The 20,553-nt window shown below is 42.9% G+C and overlaps 1 protein-coding gene across 2 annotated transcripts in view; it reads right to left on the reverse strand.

Moving 5' to 3' along the window:
• Window positions 1-758: 758 nt before the first annotated feature.
• The window catches only part of URB2 (URB2 ribosome biogenesis homolog), a 32,447-nt gene continuing 12,652 nt past the window's right edge, over window positions 759-20,553 (reverse strand). For both annotated transcript variants that reach the window (XM_003275158.4, XM_003275159.4), the window contains exons 5-10: window positions 15,937-16,097; window positions 13,687-13,797; window positions 11,524-11,766; window positions 9,487-9,574; window positions 6,437-6,576; window positions 759-1,715 (exon numbers count right to left, since the gene is read on the reverse strand). In XM_003275158.4, coding sequence (XP_003275206.2) covers window positions 1,518-1,715; window positions 6,437-6,576; window positions 9,487-9,574; window positions 11,524-11,766; window positions 13,687-13,797; window positions 15,937-16,097 — 941 coding nt within the window. In that variant the 3' untranslated portion in view covers window positions 759-1,517. The remainder of the gene's footprint in view (window positions 1,716-6,436; window positions 6,577-9,486; window positions 9,575-11,523; window positions 11,767-13,686; window positions 13,798-15,936; window positions 16,098-20,553) is intronic.

Below are 20,553 nucleotides of genomic sequence, written 5' to 3' on the forward strand. Positions count from 1 at the left end.
ATACAGTGTTTAAAAAAAAAAAAACCTTTGCTTAAGGATGATCCTTCAAATTAACTTTAAAAGTCTGCATTTTGAACTAATTAAAAAGGGAATTCCAACATGAATCCCACAAAGATAGTGAATAAGAAAAATAGTAAATATCCCAATTGAGAAATGTGCTATTACATAAGAAAGATAATTATATACACATAATTTACACAAGAAATAAATATGGTAAATATGAAAAATATATAATCTCTTAGTAATTAAAGAAATTCAAAACAGAATAACATCTCTCTCCTATCAAGGAAGCACAAAGAAACAAAAATCAGTAATATTAAAGTTGACTCACTAGTAGGAAAATAGATTAGTACATATTCTAGGGGGCAATTTGGCAATATTTATATAAATCCTTTAAAAATGATGTGGTTTTCTGACAGATAATACAACTCATGAGAATTCATCTTCTGAAAATAATTCATCTATAAAAGGGAATTTGGAAAGATACCTATGTCTAACCATGGGGTACTTATTAAATAAAACAACAATATCTACTCAATGGACTACTATGCAGCAAATAAAAAATATATGCCAAATGTTTTCACTGACCCAAAATTACTTAAATATTACACAGGAAAAAAGGTAACTTTGCATTTATGATCCAGTTTAGCTACTATATATATTTATATGCACATCTATATACATACACATAGTAAAGGGACTAAAAGAAGATACTCCAAGGTGACAACAGAGGTTATCTGGGTAACTGAGACTATGAATGAGTTTTTTTAATTATCCTTCTATTTTTCTTTTCTGAGGTTGCTATAATAAAAATATATTGCTTAGGTAATAAGAAAAAACAATTAGGATTATTTCTTAAACTGAATAGGAAAAAAAATTCCTAAATGAACTTCACAGAGCTAACACAGGAGGAGCAGGCAGGAACCCTGGCACCTGTGCTAAAGATCACCCACCTGCCTGAGGTGCCCACTATCGCTACCCAGAGCAGACACCACCAGGCCACAGACTCTAACTTTCCCTGACTTCTTCAGAAAGCATACTTAGAGGCAAGGCAGAAAAAGTGACATTTCAAGAATATTTCCCATGTTACTTGAAGAATTTGAAAGGCAAATATATTTAAATAGGGCTGGATTATATGCCCATGTACCCAAAGTAAAAAGTCAAGTTTTCTGTAGTTTCTAGTGCGGACGAGGGAACACCAAACCACTGAGCCAACATGAGAACCAAACATGGAAAGGTCCCAAGAGTCAGAAATTTTTCTATTGACTTAATCTCATCCCAGGGTCAATTTTCAGGATTCTATTGCAATACTTACTGCATAAAACTATGTATTAAAAAATAGTAAGAAAAACACGATGTAAAATACATCAAAATATACTACATAAACCCCAAAGGATTTTCTATGTATACCAATACTACGAATTAGAACATCTTAAGTCTTTCATTCTCCAGATCTTTCAGACCACGCAGCCAAAGCCTCTGGAAAGTGTCCCTGGCGGCACTTCTGTCCCATGGCCTTAGGCCGTATATCTTTTCTCTCCTTCATGTTTGGCCTTGTGGTACTTGAGATAGTCATTATAGAGCTCCTTAAAGATGTCTCTCATTCCTGGCTGCAGCGAGGCACGCAGGAACTGGATGTCAGGCTCGATGCAGAGGTCCAGGATGAGGTAAATGCCCTCCTGCAGCAGACTCTTCACAGCTGGATATAAGGTCACCTGTGGAAAAAGGCAAACCTCTGTGAGAACAACTGGGGGCAGAGATCGAGCCGCACTACCTGCCGACAATGTCTTGGGAAGCACTGACAAGTAATTGCAAACTGATCTCCAAATTGAGAAAAAAATCGACATTCACTTTTAAAATATAATTTTGTTGCTAAGTCAAATATTTAAATACTCATATTTTTAAAGTTTGTATTTTGGGGAAACAGAAGCTAACTCGAGCAAACACAAACCTGGAATAAAACTCCATGAAAGCACAAGGCTGGCTTTGCTGTTCAGTAAATGATGCTTACAGGTTTACCAGGGGCATTTTAAAAAAACTGGAGTCTTTAAATTTAAAAACCTTATAAGAAGATAAGCTGCCTGCCCATTGTGTCAAATTCTTCTACACTGTCAATCACCTTGGAAGCTATGCCAACCCTGTGGGACAATGACAACTATGTTCACTATAACACTATGACCCCATCTCACCCCAGAGCAAGGCAGCAGGCAGGCTCCGAAACTACCAAAACAGACCACTGATAAGCCTACACTAGTAGTTAGATCACATCATATGACCCAAGAGCAGAAGTGATTCATGATTGCCACTTAATAGATTCTTTTTTTATTTATGTCAAGAACAGCACAATGTGCACTTAATTCCTAACAGCCTTGGAATGGCTGAACTGGTCCTCATGCCTAAAGATGCACTTCTCCCCTTAAGTTCAGGGTTAACTAAAATCTGGAGCACAGGAGTGGGGGTGGCAGCCAGCTCCAACCTGGCTGTATCTGATGCTCCACCCAAACTTCCAGAGAAGAGACTCAGACTAATATCAAACCAACCTAAACGGCTGGGGGAGCAGGTTCTCTTCGCACTTACCACATCCATTCAGGTTTCAACTAAATGTGGGCTGAACAGAGTTTGAAACCCTAGTAACTGAAACTAAAAAGCAGTAGTAATGAAGAGTTCTGGGAACAGATGGTGGTGATGGCTGCACAATATAAGAATGGATGTAATACTACTGAAGTGCACACATAAAACAGTTAAGCTGGTAAAATTCACCTTATACTAGATGTATTTTACCATTACTTTTAAAAAGTAGAAAAAAACCAAAGCAGTAGTAGAGCACCAGCAGACAGGCCTGGAATTTGGCTGGTCATTTATTGCTACCCTGATAACCTGAAAGAGTTAATGTGTCTCTGCAAACAGTTTCTAATGAGGACATATTTTATTAACCAGAAGAACTGATTCACAAAGGCAACCACTGGGAAGTACATTCCTAAAGAGGCAATTTGTTTCTGTCTCTAAGATGATGCTATTCTTCAAAGTTATGATCCTTTTCATGTGATAGTTCAGAAATTTCTGACAAGTGATCATCTTAAATTTTACCATTTTATAGATGATAGAAACACTCAAGGACCAAAGATAGAATGGCGTGTCTGTGAATTTTACAGCAAGGTAATTGGGAGGGAAAGAAAAAACAAAACAAAACAAAAAACAGACAAAAACACGAAGAAAGTCCTTGATCATACTGGCAGGGTGAGGGCTTTGTAAGTGGACTACTTATTCATACTTGTTCGTTCATTTAATTATCACTTACTAAATAAATAATTCCACTTCCAAAGGCAAAAAATGAGGTTCAGTGACCTCCCCAAAGTCACACAGCTAATAACTGGCAGCACTGAGACTTGAACCTAGGCAGTCTGAGTCCAGAGCCCATGCTCTGAACTATTTACACAGTTTCTCAGTAGTGAAAATGCAGCTAGACAGCCTCTAGCAAAGAGCTCTGGGGGTAGAAAGGAAGGCCAGTAGGTTTTAGACAACACAACCACTTTAAATCTTTAGGTTTCAGATAACTTATTTATAAAACAAGAAAAAAGTCAATTTCTACAACACTAAGATCACTGGCCAACAAATGAAAACATCACTAAGTAGCTTTTAAAAACCTTAGATAAGATGAGCAGCACAAACTATTTATTTTAAGCTATCAACATACAGATGGTTCCTGACTTAACACTTTTCGACTTAACATTTTTTGAATTAACAACGGATTTATCCAGATATAACCGCATCATTAAGTCGAGGAGCATCTGGACTTAACGATGGTTCAACTTAGGATTTTTTCACTTTTACGATGGGTTTATCAAGTACTGAATGCATTTCGACTAATGATATTTTGAATATACTATGAATTTATCGGGACACAGCCCCATCCTAAGTCCAGGAGCATCTGTAGAGGGACATTGTAAATTTAGTCTACAGGTAAAAAAGGAGATGAAAGTAACCATAATTTCCCTGCATGTTTCCATGGGGACTCATTACTGCTTGGAAGAAAGAAGACAAGTGGGCCTCCGGAGCTGCCCCTTCTCCTGACTGACACATCTCACCAGGTCGTCTTCCCTGACTACTGACAGGTCCCACCAGCAATACTCAACTCTGCAGAAGTACAAGGAAAATGCAAAGGAGATCTATTTAGCATTAGATCTGGTATTTAATTAAACTTAAACACGCTGGTCTAGAAAGATTTATGGCTCTCTCAGTAGAGGCCGCTAATGCATATGGAATATTTTCTTCATTACTGAATTTAAAAACAAATGAAAGATAAAACACAGACTGTGGTGCCAGTGGATTCTGGGAGGCTATGGCCCTAGCTAATTCCCAAAGCCTTTGGCTTTCAAGATTAAAAATAAAATATAACTAATGAGCACAAATTAGACATGAATAATGAGGCCAGGAAGCCAGAGACTTTTCATAAAGTAAATTTCAGAATAATAATTAGTGACTTAAGGGTTCAAATTACTGCTTCTCTTCTTGGCCCTTAGTGAAGTGATATTACTATGTCTCATTTTATTATTCAGTAAGACAGAAAATAATGCCAGCTTTTCTTTCATCAAAAGCTTACATGTTAATGACTGGTGTGCCTGGGAAATATTAAGATTCCATAAAAAGGCCAAATAACTGCAAGGAAACCAAACTACAAGCCCACATCTTGGTCAAAGGACAACGTGAAGGGGCGTTCTCAAGATCTGCAGCTCTTACCAGGTGTGGGCTCCACACCTGAGGTGTGTGCACTCACATGGTCAGGCTACCCCCATGTCCCCACCCACAGGACAGGCATCACCACCTGCCGAGGTGAGCAAGGCCAGCAGTGTAGAAATTATTTAGTAGTTCTAGATGTATCTAAAACAGGAGCAGGGATGAAAAGTGATGCAGCTCCAGGTTTTCTAAGGAAGCCCATTCAACCCAGCCTCCCTAGACAAATGCTGACACCTCTACCCTAACGAGCTTACTTGTGATTTTACTATTGTTCTTACAAGATTTACAAAGGGGAAATGGGTATTTTACAGAGAGACTGAACACAATATAAATGTGTATCTATACATACAGAAGAAGACAGTCAAAAGAATACACTGCACTTTACTCAAGCCTATGACAGTCAATTTAAACCAAGATTTATACAGCCTAGATTTACAAAGTTCTGTAGTGAACTTACTATGGGTCACATAGGGTCCTATAGAATTTTGAAAATAGCACAATGACATTCCAAAGTAAGATAACTGTTGAATGGCTGGGTGTGGTGGCTCATACCTGTAATCCTGGCACTTTGGGAGGCCGAGGCGGGTGGATCACCTGAGGTCAGGAGTTCGAGACCAGCCTGGCTAACATGGCAAGACCCTGTCTCTACTAAAAATACAAAAATTAACCGGGCATGGTGGCGGGCACCTATAATCCTAGCTACTCAGGAGGCTGAGGCAGAAGAATCGCTTGAACCCAGGGGGCAGAGGTTGCAGTGAGCTGAGATAGCGCCACTTCACTCCGGCCTGGGAGAAACAGCAAAACTCCATCTCAAAAAATAAAAAATAAAAAAAGATAACTGTTGAATAATGAATTATCCAGAACACTGAATCAAAAAGTCAGATTACTGAATCAAAAAGTCAGATTAATTTGGACAAAGATATTTTTTCTTAATCTATCTGAACAAATACCTGTATCTCCACCTTGTCGTCTACTTTGAGTGTCTGAGAGCAGCTGAGTCACATGAATGACACACCCCCAGAGTAAAGATACATGAACTCTTGCAGCTGAGGGGATCCCAGAACCCTGAGGTCTAGAACCCCTCCTTCTAGTCTCCATTAAGCCTGGTCCTATGAGAGCTCCTGTTCTTGGACCTGAGTAACATTTCCTCTCCTTTTATATTATTCAAGAAACTAACCAAAATAGACCCCAAGGTTTGTGCTGGAGCAAGACAGATAATCGAGCATTTTCTGTGTACAAAGCACCACTGAGCCCTCTGTATGTCATTTCATTTGGTCCTTACAATAACCCTGTAGGGATGCTGCTAAACACCTTGAAATAGACAGGACTCCAGAGACTGGGGAGGCTGAGGAGAAAGGAAGGCCTGAGGCCAGGAGTTTGAGACCAGCCTGCACAACATAGGGAGACCCCATCTCTACGAAAATTTAAAAATTAGCTGGGTGGAGTAGTACATGTCTGTAGTCTTAGCTACCTGGGAGGCTGAGGCAGGAGGATCACTTGAGCCCAGGAGTTCAAGGCTATCGTGTGCTATCATTGCACTAATGCACTCCAGCCTGAGTGAGAAAGCAAAACCCTGTCTAAAACTGGCACACAGCAACAGAGAACTGTCAGATCCACAACACCGCTTGCCATTTTGGTTGAGAAACCCTGCTTAAGGACCATAAACACAGCACTTGGGGAAAGACATTGAACCCAGTTTTACCTTCTGTACCTCCAACACGTACTGGGCCACCATAAATGGGGAAAACACAGTGAACTCCTCAGCTCGTGCGGCGATGTGGCTGTACATCCTTTCAACCAGGCGTGCACACTTTAGGACCGTGGGCAGGTCATCTGTGCTTCCTACAGACAACAAAGTGTTTCCCAACCAATTAAATTAGTTCAAAAACAGCACATTTTAACTCTTCTATGTTAGACTTCTTAATATGGGTGAAAATTATCTCAAGTGTTACATGTCTCCCAGACTCTTTAATTGGCTTATTTTGCAGACAGAATAAGGGAGAACAGATATGTCCAAACAGTTATCTACACAACAAAGGGAAGGACACTTTAAAAACTCAAGAGTGCTCAGGTGTTTTTAAGAGTCTAACCAGAAAAGTAATCAAGACTTTTAGGATGAAATCTAGGACTACTAAAAACAAACAAAGAAACAAACAAACAAAAAAAACACAAGATGGAGTTCTATAAGAAAGGCATAAAATGGAAAACAAATTGAAAATTATCTTAAGTGAAGAAAATCATTTACCGACATCATATGATTTAAAAAATGAGATACCCTAAATTATGTCTTTGCCTCCTTACATTTCAGAAATTGTTTGTGTATGTGCCTTTTATAGGTGGACAGACATAGGACTCAATTATCATTAGCAGACATTCTACTGTCTTCTTAGATTTAGTTCTTTTCCTACCATATGGTGTCAGGACCATCCAGGGCCTCTTAACAAACTCCTCCCAAGAATCCTAATTGCATGAGTGTCCCCACAGCTTGAGTTACAGCCCATGGGGAAGTTCCAGCACACACCAGAGTACCTTCCCTGCTGTCATTCAGCACAATGGTAGGCAGTTTTTATAAAACTCCAGAAAACACAAACGAATCCATAAGGACAAAAAGCAGATGGGTGACTGGGGCTGGAACCAGAGTGGAGAAAAAACTGCAAAGAAGCAAGAGGAATCTTTTAAGGATGTTGGAAAATATTCTATATTTTGATTGTGGGGATGGCATCATACATATATAAAACCCATTAATTTGCATACTTTAAACAGAAGCAATTTGTTATACATACATTGTATATAACTCAGTAAATTTGATTTTTAGAAGGCATACCTTTTTTGAAGACCCTGAATAAGCATACAGACATCTTTTATAGATGTAATTTTTCTAGATCAATGTAATTGTATGAAATTATGTCAACTGTTAACATTCGTGTAGCATTTCAACAGACAATATACTTTAGTGATACGCTTTAATATCTAACATCGACTGTTTCTTCTCTTTTCAGACTGTTGACCATATACATGCTATTTACAACATGAATACACAGCACTTGTTATTTTGGCCACCAATTTAATACATGCTCATTAGAAAGAACATATTAGATACCAATAAAAGAGATAATAAAACAGTTAAAACTCTACTCAGTTAAGTCATGAACTGTCTGAGAACCAGATCTTAGCAGATAAGATGAAGCTACATTCACATGAACACAGCACAGAGTCCCAGAAGTGTGATGTGCTCCTGTGCTTCCTCAAATACATGACAAAGGACATGCCTGTGGCAGTGTGACCAGGCTGTGCTCCACCACTGCTGAGCAAGGCCCCGGCCTTCCGTCCAGGCAGACGTGACTAGAAGAACAGGGATTCCTCCTTGCTGAGCTCAGACAGGATGAGAGAGGCCTTGACACAGAAATGTAGGCAGCCACCACCAACTGGCTGAGGCTGGCATGGGAGGGGAAACTTGTTTACTAAGGCTGCTCCTAAATCGTTTCATGATATTAAGCTGACATGCTCTGCACCTGATACAGGAAGAAGCGAAATATCTAACTGTGCCACTGACTGATCCCAAAACCAGGCAGAGGAATTAAAGCCTAGTGTTAACAGTGCCCTTTTCCTTTTCTCAAAAGATGTCCGGTTAAAGGGCTATTGCTTAGGTCTACAAAACTGAACCACAATGGTGGGAGAGAAGCTGAGTACCACTCGTGTATTTCCAGTTGGCCCAGAACTACAGTCACAGGGTCTTCTCTGACACCCTGAGTTGAGTTATGGTCCCAGAGCATCTGAGCTGACACCCTGGCCTACCGCTTAGCACATCAGACAGTACAGGGCTGGTACATGCTATGCAATTTCAAAATACTGCATTATAAAATAGAAATTCATGAATTTTTTTTTTTTTTTTTTTTTTTGGAGACAAGAGTCTTGCTCTGTCGCCCAGGCTGGAGTGCAATGGTGCGATCTCTGCTCACTGCAACCTCCGCCTCCCAGGCTCAAGCAATTCTCCTGCCTCAGCCTCCCAAGTAGCTCGGATTAAAGGAGTCCGCCACCACGCCCGGCTAATTTTTGTATTTTTAGTAGAGACAGGGTTTCACCATGTTGGCCAGGCTGGGCTTGAACTCCTGACCTCAGGTAATCCACCCGTCTCAGCCTCCCAAAATGCAGCCATGAGCCACTGTGCCTGGCCAGCAATTTTTAAAATAACGAAAGTCTCCCTCAAATTAGAAATTCAACAAGAATCAACTTCAAAGCTGAAAAATGAATTGTACACATAATATATGCTATTGCCATATGGCAGTTAGTGTTTCCCTAGTAAACAAACACACCCTTGCCAAGGTGAGGCTGGAACAGTGAGCAGCAGGACCTTATCCCTTTTATAAAATGAGATTGCTCTATACCTGCCTGTTCCTTTTCATCTCCCTATTGAACTGTAAGCTCCTTAAGGGCAGGAATGGGGTTGTAAGTCATTTTTATATCCCCTTTATATGATGTACATGCTCAGTAAACATTTCCTAAATCTGATATTTTTTTTCCCAGAAAAGGAACTATTTCAATAAGGAGATACCTGATTCATCCACTGTTTTTGATAAGATAAAATGTGACCATTTGAAATTAAAAAAAAAATACTTTGAGTATTCATTTGATATCAACATTTCTCTTATTTAAACACAACTGAGTAGTTTTATTTTCAGTAACATATGCGGCCAGCAGCCACACCTCATGATAAATACATTTGAAACTGTATCTGATGTTACTCCAAATTACCTTTGTCCTTCTGCCGCCCTTCACGCATAACTGAAAACACCAATCTATTGAAAGAGTTCAAGAAAGAAGGGATGGCTTTCAGCATTACCTGTAATGACAGATAACATAATGTAAAAGTACATACATGATTATTTAAGTTTTTCTACTTTAAAGGAGCTCATACTTCTTTCTTTCTTAGCCTTGTCTATCGGGACACTCAAACCAGTTGTGTGTGCCCAGGGGTAGCCACATCCTTTCGCCTGGATATGCTGGTGTCACTGCTCACCCATCTTGTAATAGACTCTTTGACCCTTGTTTTAACTATCTAGGGTAGAGAACCACACTGCATAATTTCAGGAGCTTGATTCTTTCATCAACTTCATAAAATCCTGCACCTGTCATTTCAGTTTGTAATTTATGTGCATTGCATTTATATTGTACAGTCACGTACAAATCTAACATCAGCAGAGAGATTTTAAAACAAAGATGCTGACAAGATAAACAGGGCCAAAGGCAATTGTTAATGGGGGAAGGCTTTAGAGTTAGAACCAATGTCATGAGTGTTTAGCTTACCAGAGAATATTTTTCTTAAAAACTGCATTGCTGGCAGGTCTCTATCCTTAGGACATCAAAACACTTAAAAAATATCTGAATGTGCATGAATATATGATACATAGCCATGCACTACAAAACAATACTCTGGTCAAAGGCATACTGTATAAACAACAGTGGTCCTATAAGATTATAAAATTGTATTTTGAATGGAACTTTTCTGTTTAAATGCACAAATACTTACCATTGTGTTACAACTGTCTACAGGATTCAGTAGAGTCACGTGCTGCGTAGGTTTATAGCCCAGAAGCAACAGGCTATACCCCATAGCCTAGGTGTGCAGTACGCTGTACCATCTGGGTTTGTGAAAGTATTATATGATCTATGGTGTTTGCACAACAAAAATACCTAGCGACACATTTCTCAGAACATGTCTCTGTCATTAAGTGATGCATTAACTGTCATATCTATGAGTTCCTACACATATAGTCGGCCACACATACAGTGGCGGCACCATGAAAAGAAGACTGGTCAGAGATAACAAGTCTAGAGTCTAAGGTTTAGACTCAGCTAAGTGACGTTGGTCAAATTATTTGGTGGCACTGAGCCTCAGTTCAGTCATCAATAAAATGGGATTACTGCCCCCTTCACAGGCTTGCTATAGGGGTGGAACATAGCAAATGTTCAATAAATGTTAGCCGAACTGTAATTTTTTCTGTGGGACATTTATCCCTAGTTTCAGTTTAACTTAAAAAGGAGCATACTATAAAACTGGAACTCAGGATGCCTCATTCCCTATATCCATTTGAATTATAAGCCCAGCAAGAGATCTATGCAAGTGAGTGGCTTATTTAAATACGTGGTGAGCAAAAACAGAGTAATTTCTAACGAGCTTCCTTAAAAAGTGTAGATTGTATATGCCTTATCCTAAAGCTTTGGGACCAGAAGTGTTTCAGATTTCAGACTTTGGAATATTTGCATATATATAATGAGATATCTTGGAGATGGGACCCATCTAAATATAATTTAAAAGTTCATTTATGTTTCACTTTATAAAAGTTTATACACACAGCTGAAGGTAATTTTATACAACAATTTTAAATAATTTTGTGCATGAAACAAAGTTTTGACTGTGTTTTGATTGCGACCAGTCACATGAGGTCAGGAGTGGGATTTTCCACTTGTAGCATGATGTCAGCACTCTAAAAGTTCCGAGTTTTGGAGCATTTTGTATTAGAAGTGTTCAACTGTAGTATACAAACACTATTCATAGCACCAGATCCAATGAAGAAAAACTCGCTCGCAAAGCCCAGTATGAAGGTCGAGCATTTTTATGCTTGAGAAACCACTTGGCTCTGAAATTTACTACAACAGAAAGTTTGCCTAGCAAATCATTATTTGTATCATTATCCTGCAACAGTAAAGTTTTGCTGCCACTTTTCTACAGACTTCAAGTACCCTGCTCGCAGAGGAAAAGCTGCCTGCCGCTCTCACCCTCCTTCTCACCTTAGGGTGACACTGCAGGATTGAGAAGAGCACATTGTGCAGCCTCGGGAAGACGCTTCCATACTCCAGAGGCTTCAGATGGTCCAAAGGGACAGTGAGAAGGATGCTGAAGGCCAGGCTGACGTGGTGGGGGTTGCCGATGGCCTCCTCCCCCTGCCGCAGCAGTGCAGCCAGGACGTCTAAGACAGGCCCAACCACCATGAGGGACACAGGCTGCTCCTGACAAGCTTCTCGGTTTAGGAGCTAAAGGGCAAGATGAGATAGAGGAAAAATGAAAGTAATTCCCCAAGGAAATAACACAAACACTGCAGCACTGAGTGACTGAGGTAGAAATGTCTGTGCTCCAAAATGAATTGATGTGGTCAGTGGGCAGTTAAATACTATTTGCTAAACTTCTTACAAATCAGCTCTAGTGAAAGGTATTCAATTAATGATCTAGAAAATAAAGAGAACAGACCCAAGAGGAAGGATAGCTCAAAGTCTTACCTAAGTAACCTGCGACAGCGCACCTGTGACCCTCCTTCTCAGATACACAGCAGCCCTGGTGAGGCCTTTTGGGTCCTGTCTCTCACAATGCTCACTGTTCTGCTGGGTATTCTGGCTGTGCGGACCCCTGCTACACCCTTTGGGTGGACCTAAGTGGATTCTAGCCTGGTGTTCTTATCAGTGAGGGCCTACCACACACATCAACACTGTCCCCGCCCATCAGCATGGGTCGCCTCCCTATACAGCCCACGTGCCTCTCCTGATGCTCACCACACATGCTCGGTGACGATGACCCCTGCCATCCAACAATACAGATGCTCAAGAAAATGACAAAGCAGCCAAATTGGAAACGAGAGAAGATTAAGTATGTTTTTTAGACCCTTTTGCCCCAGGAACATGCTAACTCAGGGCAACTGTCTCAGGTAGCAACAGCTAGAATTAGGGCAGAGGATGATGGTAAAATAGATACTGCTCCTTCGCACCTAAGTGTAAGAACACCCAGGTCAGGGTTTTTAGAGGGCAGGAGGCCGTCCCAATCTGAACCAGATTGTTCTAGTGAAACAAACAGCCCAGCAACAACTAGACACAAATTTTAACATTTGAGTAAGATTGTAATAAAATAAACTCCTATCTGCAACATTACTATCCCATCCTATAAAGCATTTTATTCTCACTGTATCATAGGCCTTAAACACACACACACACACACACACACACACACACACACACGCACACAACTCCTACAAATAAACGAGTGCATTAAACAAACCACAACATTTTGTGGGGACAAAGAAAGCCCCAGAATTCCTTCTTTTATAATCTGATTAAATAGGCATCTACAAACTGGCTGCAGTGGCATGCACCTATAATCCTGGTGACTTGGGAGGCTGAGGCAGAAGGATCACTTGAGGCCAAGAGTTTGAGGCTGCAGAACACTATGTTTGCAACTGCAAATAGCCACTTCACCTTAGCCTAGACCACACAGTGAAACTCCATTTCTAAAAAAATAATAAAACAGGCCGGGCGCGGTGGCTCACGCCTGTAATCCCAGCACTTTAGGAGACCGAGGCGGGCGGATCACAAGGTCAGGAGATCGAGACCATCCTGGCTAACACAGTGAAACCCCGTCTCTACTAAAAATACAAAAAATTAGCCGGGCGAGATGGCGGGCGCCTGTAGTCCCAGCTACTCCGGAGGCCGAGGCAGGAGAATGGCGTGAACCCCGGGGGGCGGAGCCTGCAATGAGCCGAGATCGCGCCACTGCACTCCAGCCTGGGCAACAGCGAGACTCTGTCTCAAAAAAATAAAAATAAAAATAAAAAATAAAAAATAAAATAATAATAATAATAATAAAACATAAAATTTTAAAAATTAAGCAGGCCTCCATGATAGCCTCCCTTTATCACTACATCCCTCTTTTTACTGCCTGTCTGATGCTTCCCAGTGCTACTAAATGTCCCTTGATGCCACCTCCCTTCCACTGCTCCAATCGTTGATACCAATGTGTTCAGGCAGGACACACAAGCTCGGCATCCTGCTCACCGCCACCCTTAGGAAGCAGCCCACACACACGTTCTGCATAAAGTTACAGGGCAGCAGACCCCAAAAGGCTGACTTCTGTCTTTACAGGAAGAGGGAGGGGAGGAGCTGGAGGACACATCTCCAGAGGGTACTCACTGTTAAAGCCGTGACTATCTGGGGACATGCACGCCACAACAGACTTGCTTTCTCTCCACTGAGTGGGCAGTTCAGTAGCAGCCTCAGCAATGTAACAGCTGACACAACAGCCTGGGGCAAAAGAGAAAAAACTTAGCAGCAGAGATAGCGTGTTCTCTCTTAAGAACTCCACCTGGGGAAGAAGCCTGCTCCCTGGGGCTGCGGCGTTGGAGTGGATTGAGAACCCTGGTGTCAGAGGAGGTGGACAAGGCCTGCTTGGGGTTAAGTCCTGGGAGGGACACCCTTCACATCAGCATGCAGACAGGAAGGAAGCGAAGAAGATGAGCAGAGCTAGGGCAAAGTCAGGGTCGTTCAGCAGCATCTCACTAAACCAAGCACGTAAATGGGCCAGGACACTGTGACCTAATTATGGACAGCCTGTGCTGTCAAGGCTCTGTCCACGCAGAGGACACTGGCTGTTACTTCACTGAGCAACGATGCACGCTGACAGATAGGAGGGGCTGGAGGAAAATGTGAAAACAATCGGATTAGGTGCTGTGGTCACGGGTGCTACATGCTGACATGAGGGCAGTATGGCTCAATCGGGTCACATGTTTCAAAATATATGGTGGGAGAGGTCTTAAGCAAAGAATGAGCAGAATTTAACTTTTTTTTTTTTTTTTGAGACCGAGTCTCGCTCTGTCACCCAGGCTTGGAGTGCAATGGTATGATCTCTGCTCACTGCAACCTCCACCTCCTGGGCTCAAGCGATTCTCCTGCCTCAGCCTCCCAAGTGGCTGGGATTACAGGCACCTACCACCACGCCCAGCTAATTTTTGTATTTTTAGCAGGGACGGGGTTTCACTATGTTGGCCAGGTGGTTTCGAACTCCTGACCTCATATAATCCACTCACCTCGGCCTCCCAAAGTGCTGGGATTACAGGCGTGAGCCACTGCACCCGGCCAGAATTTAACTTTTATACGTGTCAGTATTGCGAATATGTAATACTTAGTATTTTACATAATAAGACCACACATTTGTAATTTGAAAAACTTCCCCTTTGAAAAATAAGGTTTTAAACCATGAGACATGGGCAGAGCCCTACCTTTACGGGGTGCCTATATGAACAAACAGACCCAGTGCCAGGCATTTCACACTGTCAGTGAGTTTCGATTTCAGCCTCACACCATCCTTTACTCCCCAAATGCTGTGCAGCCCGCCCCACAACCCTAGCCAAAGTCCTGGCTTCTGCCTTTCACTCTCTTCCCTTCCCTGCTCCCTCTGACTAGGCACACCCCAAAGCCCCATCTCCACTCCCACTCTCCTGCCCACCTACAGGCTATCTCCCTACCAGGGCCTGCCCCCCGGCACCACTTCTCCCTGTCCATCTTCTCACACTTGCACATCCCCTGCTCCTGGCAACCCAACACGCTGCCTGCATGGTGCACGTCTCCCTTCCCCTCACCTCTGCTCCCCAACCAAGTCCCTGCATTCTTCATTGCACGGCTGGAGTCTCACTTCCTCAGGGAAGTCTCCTGACCAACTGGTCCAGACAGAAATTTGGGTTTGTTTCCTCTCCTGCCCAAATCAGTACCCAATACCAGTGTGCTGTATATGACCAGGAGTCAATAAGCCATTCATGAGGCAGAATATGCCTAGACCACAGACCTTGGCTGGACTCTCCACCCTGCCAACCATTGGCTCTGTGGCCTGTGGCCTTCTTCCTTGTGTAAGAGACGTCTGACTGGTCCAGTGCCCACAGGCATTCAGAGAAGCAAATCGCAGCATGTGAGCTCTGTGCAAAGGCACTCAGCAAATGCAACACCATGCAGGCTGTATTAGCAACTTCTGTCAGAACTGATGGGGGTAGGCTAACCTAGGTGCTTCTCAAATGCTGGCATGAGGGCAGTATGGCCCAATCAGGCCACATGTTTCAAAAAGTACGGTGTGAGAGGTCTTCCGCAAAGAATGCGCAGAATTTAACTTTTTTATGTATCAGTTTTGTGAATGTATAACACTTAGTATTTGACGTAATAAGACCACACATTTGTAATTTGAAAAACTTCCTGTTTGAAAACTAAGGCCTCCCTATGCCGCAGCCTGGGCTGTCTCACAGCCCAGGGCTCCCTCACAGCCTCCCTCTTTGCCTACAGTCTCTACCAGTTAGAATTTGTTTAGTGTTAGGGGTGACACCACATCTCAAATCAGTTTTCCCATTTGAGCCGACGTGGTTTCTGAGCCTGCCACACAAGGAGGGAGAAGCCGCTCACCTGCACATCTGCTTTCCACATGTTACTGACGTCCAGTCCCTGGAGAATACACTGCATCACCAGCCTCAAGTCCTCTGTCGTCCCAACCTCTAACATTTGGGTGAACAAGTCTCCCAAATGAGGCTCAATATCCTGAGTGACCTGAACAGGAATTTCAGGATCTGTGTGGGAAAGAAACCAAAACTGTTAAGATGTGACAGACAGGTGAAATAAACTACCAAGGAGCCATAGGATGAAACTGCGTACAGCTGTGGCCGCCATCAAAAATCACCAAGTTAGGGGCATGGTGACACAAGCACTGGTGGAAAAAGCAGGTACACATATTTAGTATGATGCCATGCTCTCACATACACAGCTACACCTGTGCACTGTGTGTACACACACAAACACAGAATACGACAGCCATGCTTAGGAGGTAAATTCCGAACTACAGAAGACAGTGATTATTGCTTTGTGCCATTGACCCTTGAACAATGTTTGAACTGCATGGATCCACTTATACATGGATTTTCTTCTGCCTCTGGCACCCCTGAGACAGCAAGACCAATCCCTCCTCTTCCTCCTCCTCAACCTACTCAATGTGAAGATGAAGAGGATGAAGACCTTGATGATAATCTACTTCACTTAATGAATGGCAAATACATTTTCTCTTCCTTATTATTTTCTTAATAACATCTTCTTTTCTCTAGCTTACTTGATTGTAAGAATATAATACATAAATACATACAAGAAATATATGGTAATCGACTGTTTATGTTATCAGTAAGGCTTTGGTTATCAGTAGTTTAGTTTCTAGAGAGTCAAAAGTAATACAAGATTTTTTTAATAGAATTGTATCAGAAGGATATACATGGAATTTTTTACTGTGCCGGGGGTTGGTGCCTTAACCCCTATGTTGTTCAAGGGTCAATTGTATTTTATTTCTCTATTTTCTTTGTGTTTCTTTTATAAAATCGGTAGGGGTGCAAGAGTGGGTGGTATTCTAAACAGATGGGAAAGTCAGAAAGACTAAGAGAGCTCCACTTTCCAGGCCTGGATGACTGTCAGGAAGTCACCCAGCTGTTTCCCATCATCCCCAGTGTCCTTGGGCCCACGGTTTCACAATAACGCCCAAATCCAGGGCACTCGAGGCCCTTTATCATCTGGCCCCAGGTCATCTTTCCAGCCAGCGCTTCAGCCCCATCTGCCTATTCCACATTGCCAGAATACCTTCCTGCTTTCCTGGCTTTGTTTACTATTTACAGCACTGGGGTAAAGGGGACTTCTGAGAGGTAAGGATCTAGGTCCAAGTCTCCCACAAGCTGTAAAACCCTGGACCCATGATCTCTCTGAGCCTCAACTCCCTCATCAGTGAAGTGGGCACAACAGCACCAACTCTTGTGGCTGGCAAATAAAAAAAGGCCACAGAGCTCACAACATAGTGCCCTCACACGAAAGGCTCCCATTTCCACCTGCCCTAGCTACCCCTCAAGGGCCACTCACACGTGGCCTGTATGTGGCCTCTCCACCAAGTCCCATAGCTCTGGTTCGCTTTATGGCATCTCCCCAACCTTTACCCTGTGATCTGTGCGAATGTCTGTTTACTTAATTACATAGGCCAAAATCAACACCTCACTCATCTCCAGAGCAGGATACAGCCTCAAACATACAAGCATTTTAATTGTTTTTTTATGTTTCTGGAGACAGGATCTCACTCCGTCACCCAGGCTGGAGTGCAGTGGCACAATCATGGATCACTGCAGCCTCGACCTCTTCGGCTCAAGGGGTCCTCGCGCCTCAGCCTTCGGAGTAGCTGGGACCACAGGTGCATGCTACCCACACTGGCTTTTTGTAGAGATGGGGTTTTACTTTTTTGCTCAGGTTGGTCTCAAACTCCTGGCCTCAAGTGATCTCTTGGCTCAGCCTCCCTGAGTGCAGGATTACAGATGCCAGCCACCACTCCCAGCCAAGAAGCATTTTTAGAAGTGTTGATTTCTGTAATTGAAGTCAGGTCCTGTGTTCTGCTGTCAGAAGGCATTCCTTACAAAAGCCCACCTCTGAGCCACCCTTAAGGACACAAGCAGAACTCCGTGGCTGGGGCACCTGCATGGCCCCTCTTCACACTCCCTCTCCCTGCCCAAAGCCTTGGGCCACTCCTCACTTGGCATTTCTTCCAGAGCACTGACAACTCTGGCACTTCCCTGGACAGTGTCTAACAGCTCAGGTGGAAGAGGCCTGGAAACAGCAACACCCCAGGCCCATGAGCTGAGGGCACAGTGTGGCAGGCTGGCCTTGCCCAACCCTGATCATGCTGTGACCAAGGGGCTCTGTCCCTGGGGAAATAAGGTACCAGAAGTCCAAGGACATATAGTTAGGACTTAAAGACTGCCTCAACTTGGCCAGGCACAGTGGCTCATGCCTATAATAACAGCACTTTGGGAGGCCGAGGCAGGCGGACCACTTAAGGTCAGGAGTTTGAGACCAGCCGGGCCAACACGGTAAAACCCCATCTCTACTAAAAATACAAGAATTAGCCGGGCGTGGTGGTGCACGCCTGTAATCCCAGCTCCTCAGAAGGCCGAGGCAAGAGAATCGCTCAAAGCCGGGAGGCAGAGGTTGCAGTGAGCCGAGACGGCGCCACTGTACTCCAGCCTAGGTGACAGAATGAGACTCTGCCTCAAAAAAAAAAAAAAAAAAAAAAAAGAGATTGCCTCAACTCAGCAAGGTTGAAGAGGAAAAGGAGGACACAACATTCTGTTTAACTAAGGGGCACAGGGCAGAGCTTCAGACCACCAGCTGCCGTTTCTTGGGCCAGTCACTTAGAACACTGTAATCAGGCTTAATAAAAGACTCGATTTTAGCCCCCATTAAGAAGGTGAACACCATTCACTAAAAGAGGCCCTGACACAGTAAGACAGAACAATGTAATATCAAAGGCTTTCAGTTAATCCACAATCCAGACAGAGACAGGTTACTGAAAGGGAGACAACAGCAGCGTGATTTGGCCCATGGCACTTCAGTTCTGGCACTGGCACAAGCAGACCAGATGGCTTTACTTTCTGCGAGAACCCATTTAACCCTCACGTACTGAAAGGCACGCCCGTGGCCCCACCCGTCACAGCTTCTCCACCCAGAAACAGAGTTAACATGTGCTTAACACAGACGTTAACGTGACGTTAACGAGGGTCAGGGCTGACTTCCAGACCTCACCTCAAAAGACTGACCTGACCCCAGCCCTTTCATTACCACCAAAACAAAAAAGAAAAGACCCCCCACAATTGTGGTGTGTGCCATCTTGAAACAGAAGAAATCTCTTCCATTAACTTCGTTTGGGAGGGGTAAAAGTGTATTTTATTTGTATACCCTAATAAAGGTAACAAATCTTAATCATCTTTCACTATAGAGGAAAACCTCAACAAACTCTAATTGGGCCTCCAAAAACATTATAATCTATCCCCTGCTTATGACATATTTAATTAAATCATAGAAAAGTATTTTGATTTATTCTTATTAAAATGCAACATTAAAGTGGTACAAAATAATAGCAACAATCACAACATGTTAATGCAATAATACAATGCATGTTAATACATGCATGTTAATACAATAATTATTTTAATTTTTGGATGCATTTCTAGCCTTTGTCTGCACACATGTATATCTTATATAGTTGTGGCATATTTAACATTTCATATTGTACTTTTTTTGCTTAACAATATTTTCTAGATATTTCTAGCCCTTGTCTTCATAATAGTTTTCATAATTATATTTTTAATGGCTGCATAGTAACCCATTAACCTTTCACTAAGGGGGCTGTAAAGGTTGACTCTGCGCAGGAAGACATGAGCTCTCTTGCTTCAAGGCTGTGTATGAGGTCCTAGTTTGCTGCCTGGAAGGCTGCCTTCAGACTAAAACGCTTTGATGACATTGAAGATTAGCCTTGGTCCAGTGAGCACCTGCACCTGGCAGCACCCTAATACGGGGGGGGGGGGGGGGGGGAGGGGATGGGGGTGAACTAAGGAAGGCACAGTCCTGTCCTCAAGGAACTGTAAGAGGCTCTTTGGAAATTAAGTGATTTGGCTGGACACAGTGGCTCACACCTGTAATCCCAGTACTTTGGGAGGCTGAGGCAGGCAGATAACAGGGTTAGGAGATCGAGACCATCCTGGCTAACATGGTGAAACCCCGTCTTTACTAAAAAATACAAAAAAATTAGCCGGGCATGGTGGTGGGTGCCAGTAGTCCCAGTTACTTGGGAGGCTGAGGTAGGAGAATGGCGTGAACCCAGGAGGCGGAGCTTGCAGTGAGCTGAGATCGCACCACTGCACTCCATCCTGGGAGACAGAGTGAGACTCCATCTCAAAAAAAAAAAAAGAAATTAAGTGATTTGTACTTTCTAATTTTTATTTATTTATTTTTTTATGAGACAGGGTCTCACTGTGTCACCCAGGCTGGAGTGCAATGGCAGGATCAAGATTCACTGCAGCACCAACCTCCCTGGGCTCAGGTGATCCTCCCACTTCAACCTCCTGAGTAGCTGGGACTACAGACACATGCCACCATGCCTGGCCAATTTTTGTATTTTTTATAGAGATGGGGTTTTGCCATGTTGCCTGGACTCAAGCAATCTGCCCCCTC

The sequence above is a fragment of the Nomascus leucogenys genome, chromosome 5, assembly GCF_006542625.1.
Source record: "Nomascus leucogenys isolate Asia chromosome 5, Asia_NLE_v1, whole genome shotgun sequence".
Classification (NCBI taxonomy): domain Eukaryota; kingdom Metazoa; phylum Chordata; class Mammalia; order Primates; family Hylobatidae; genus Nomascus; species Nomascus leucogenys.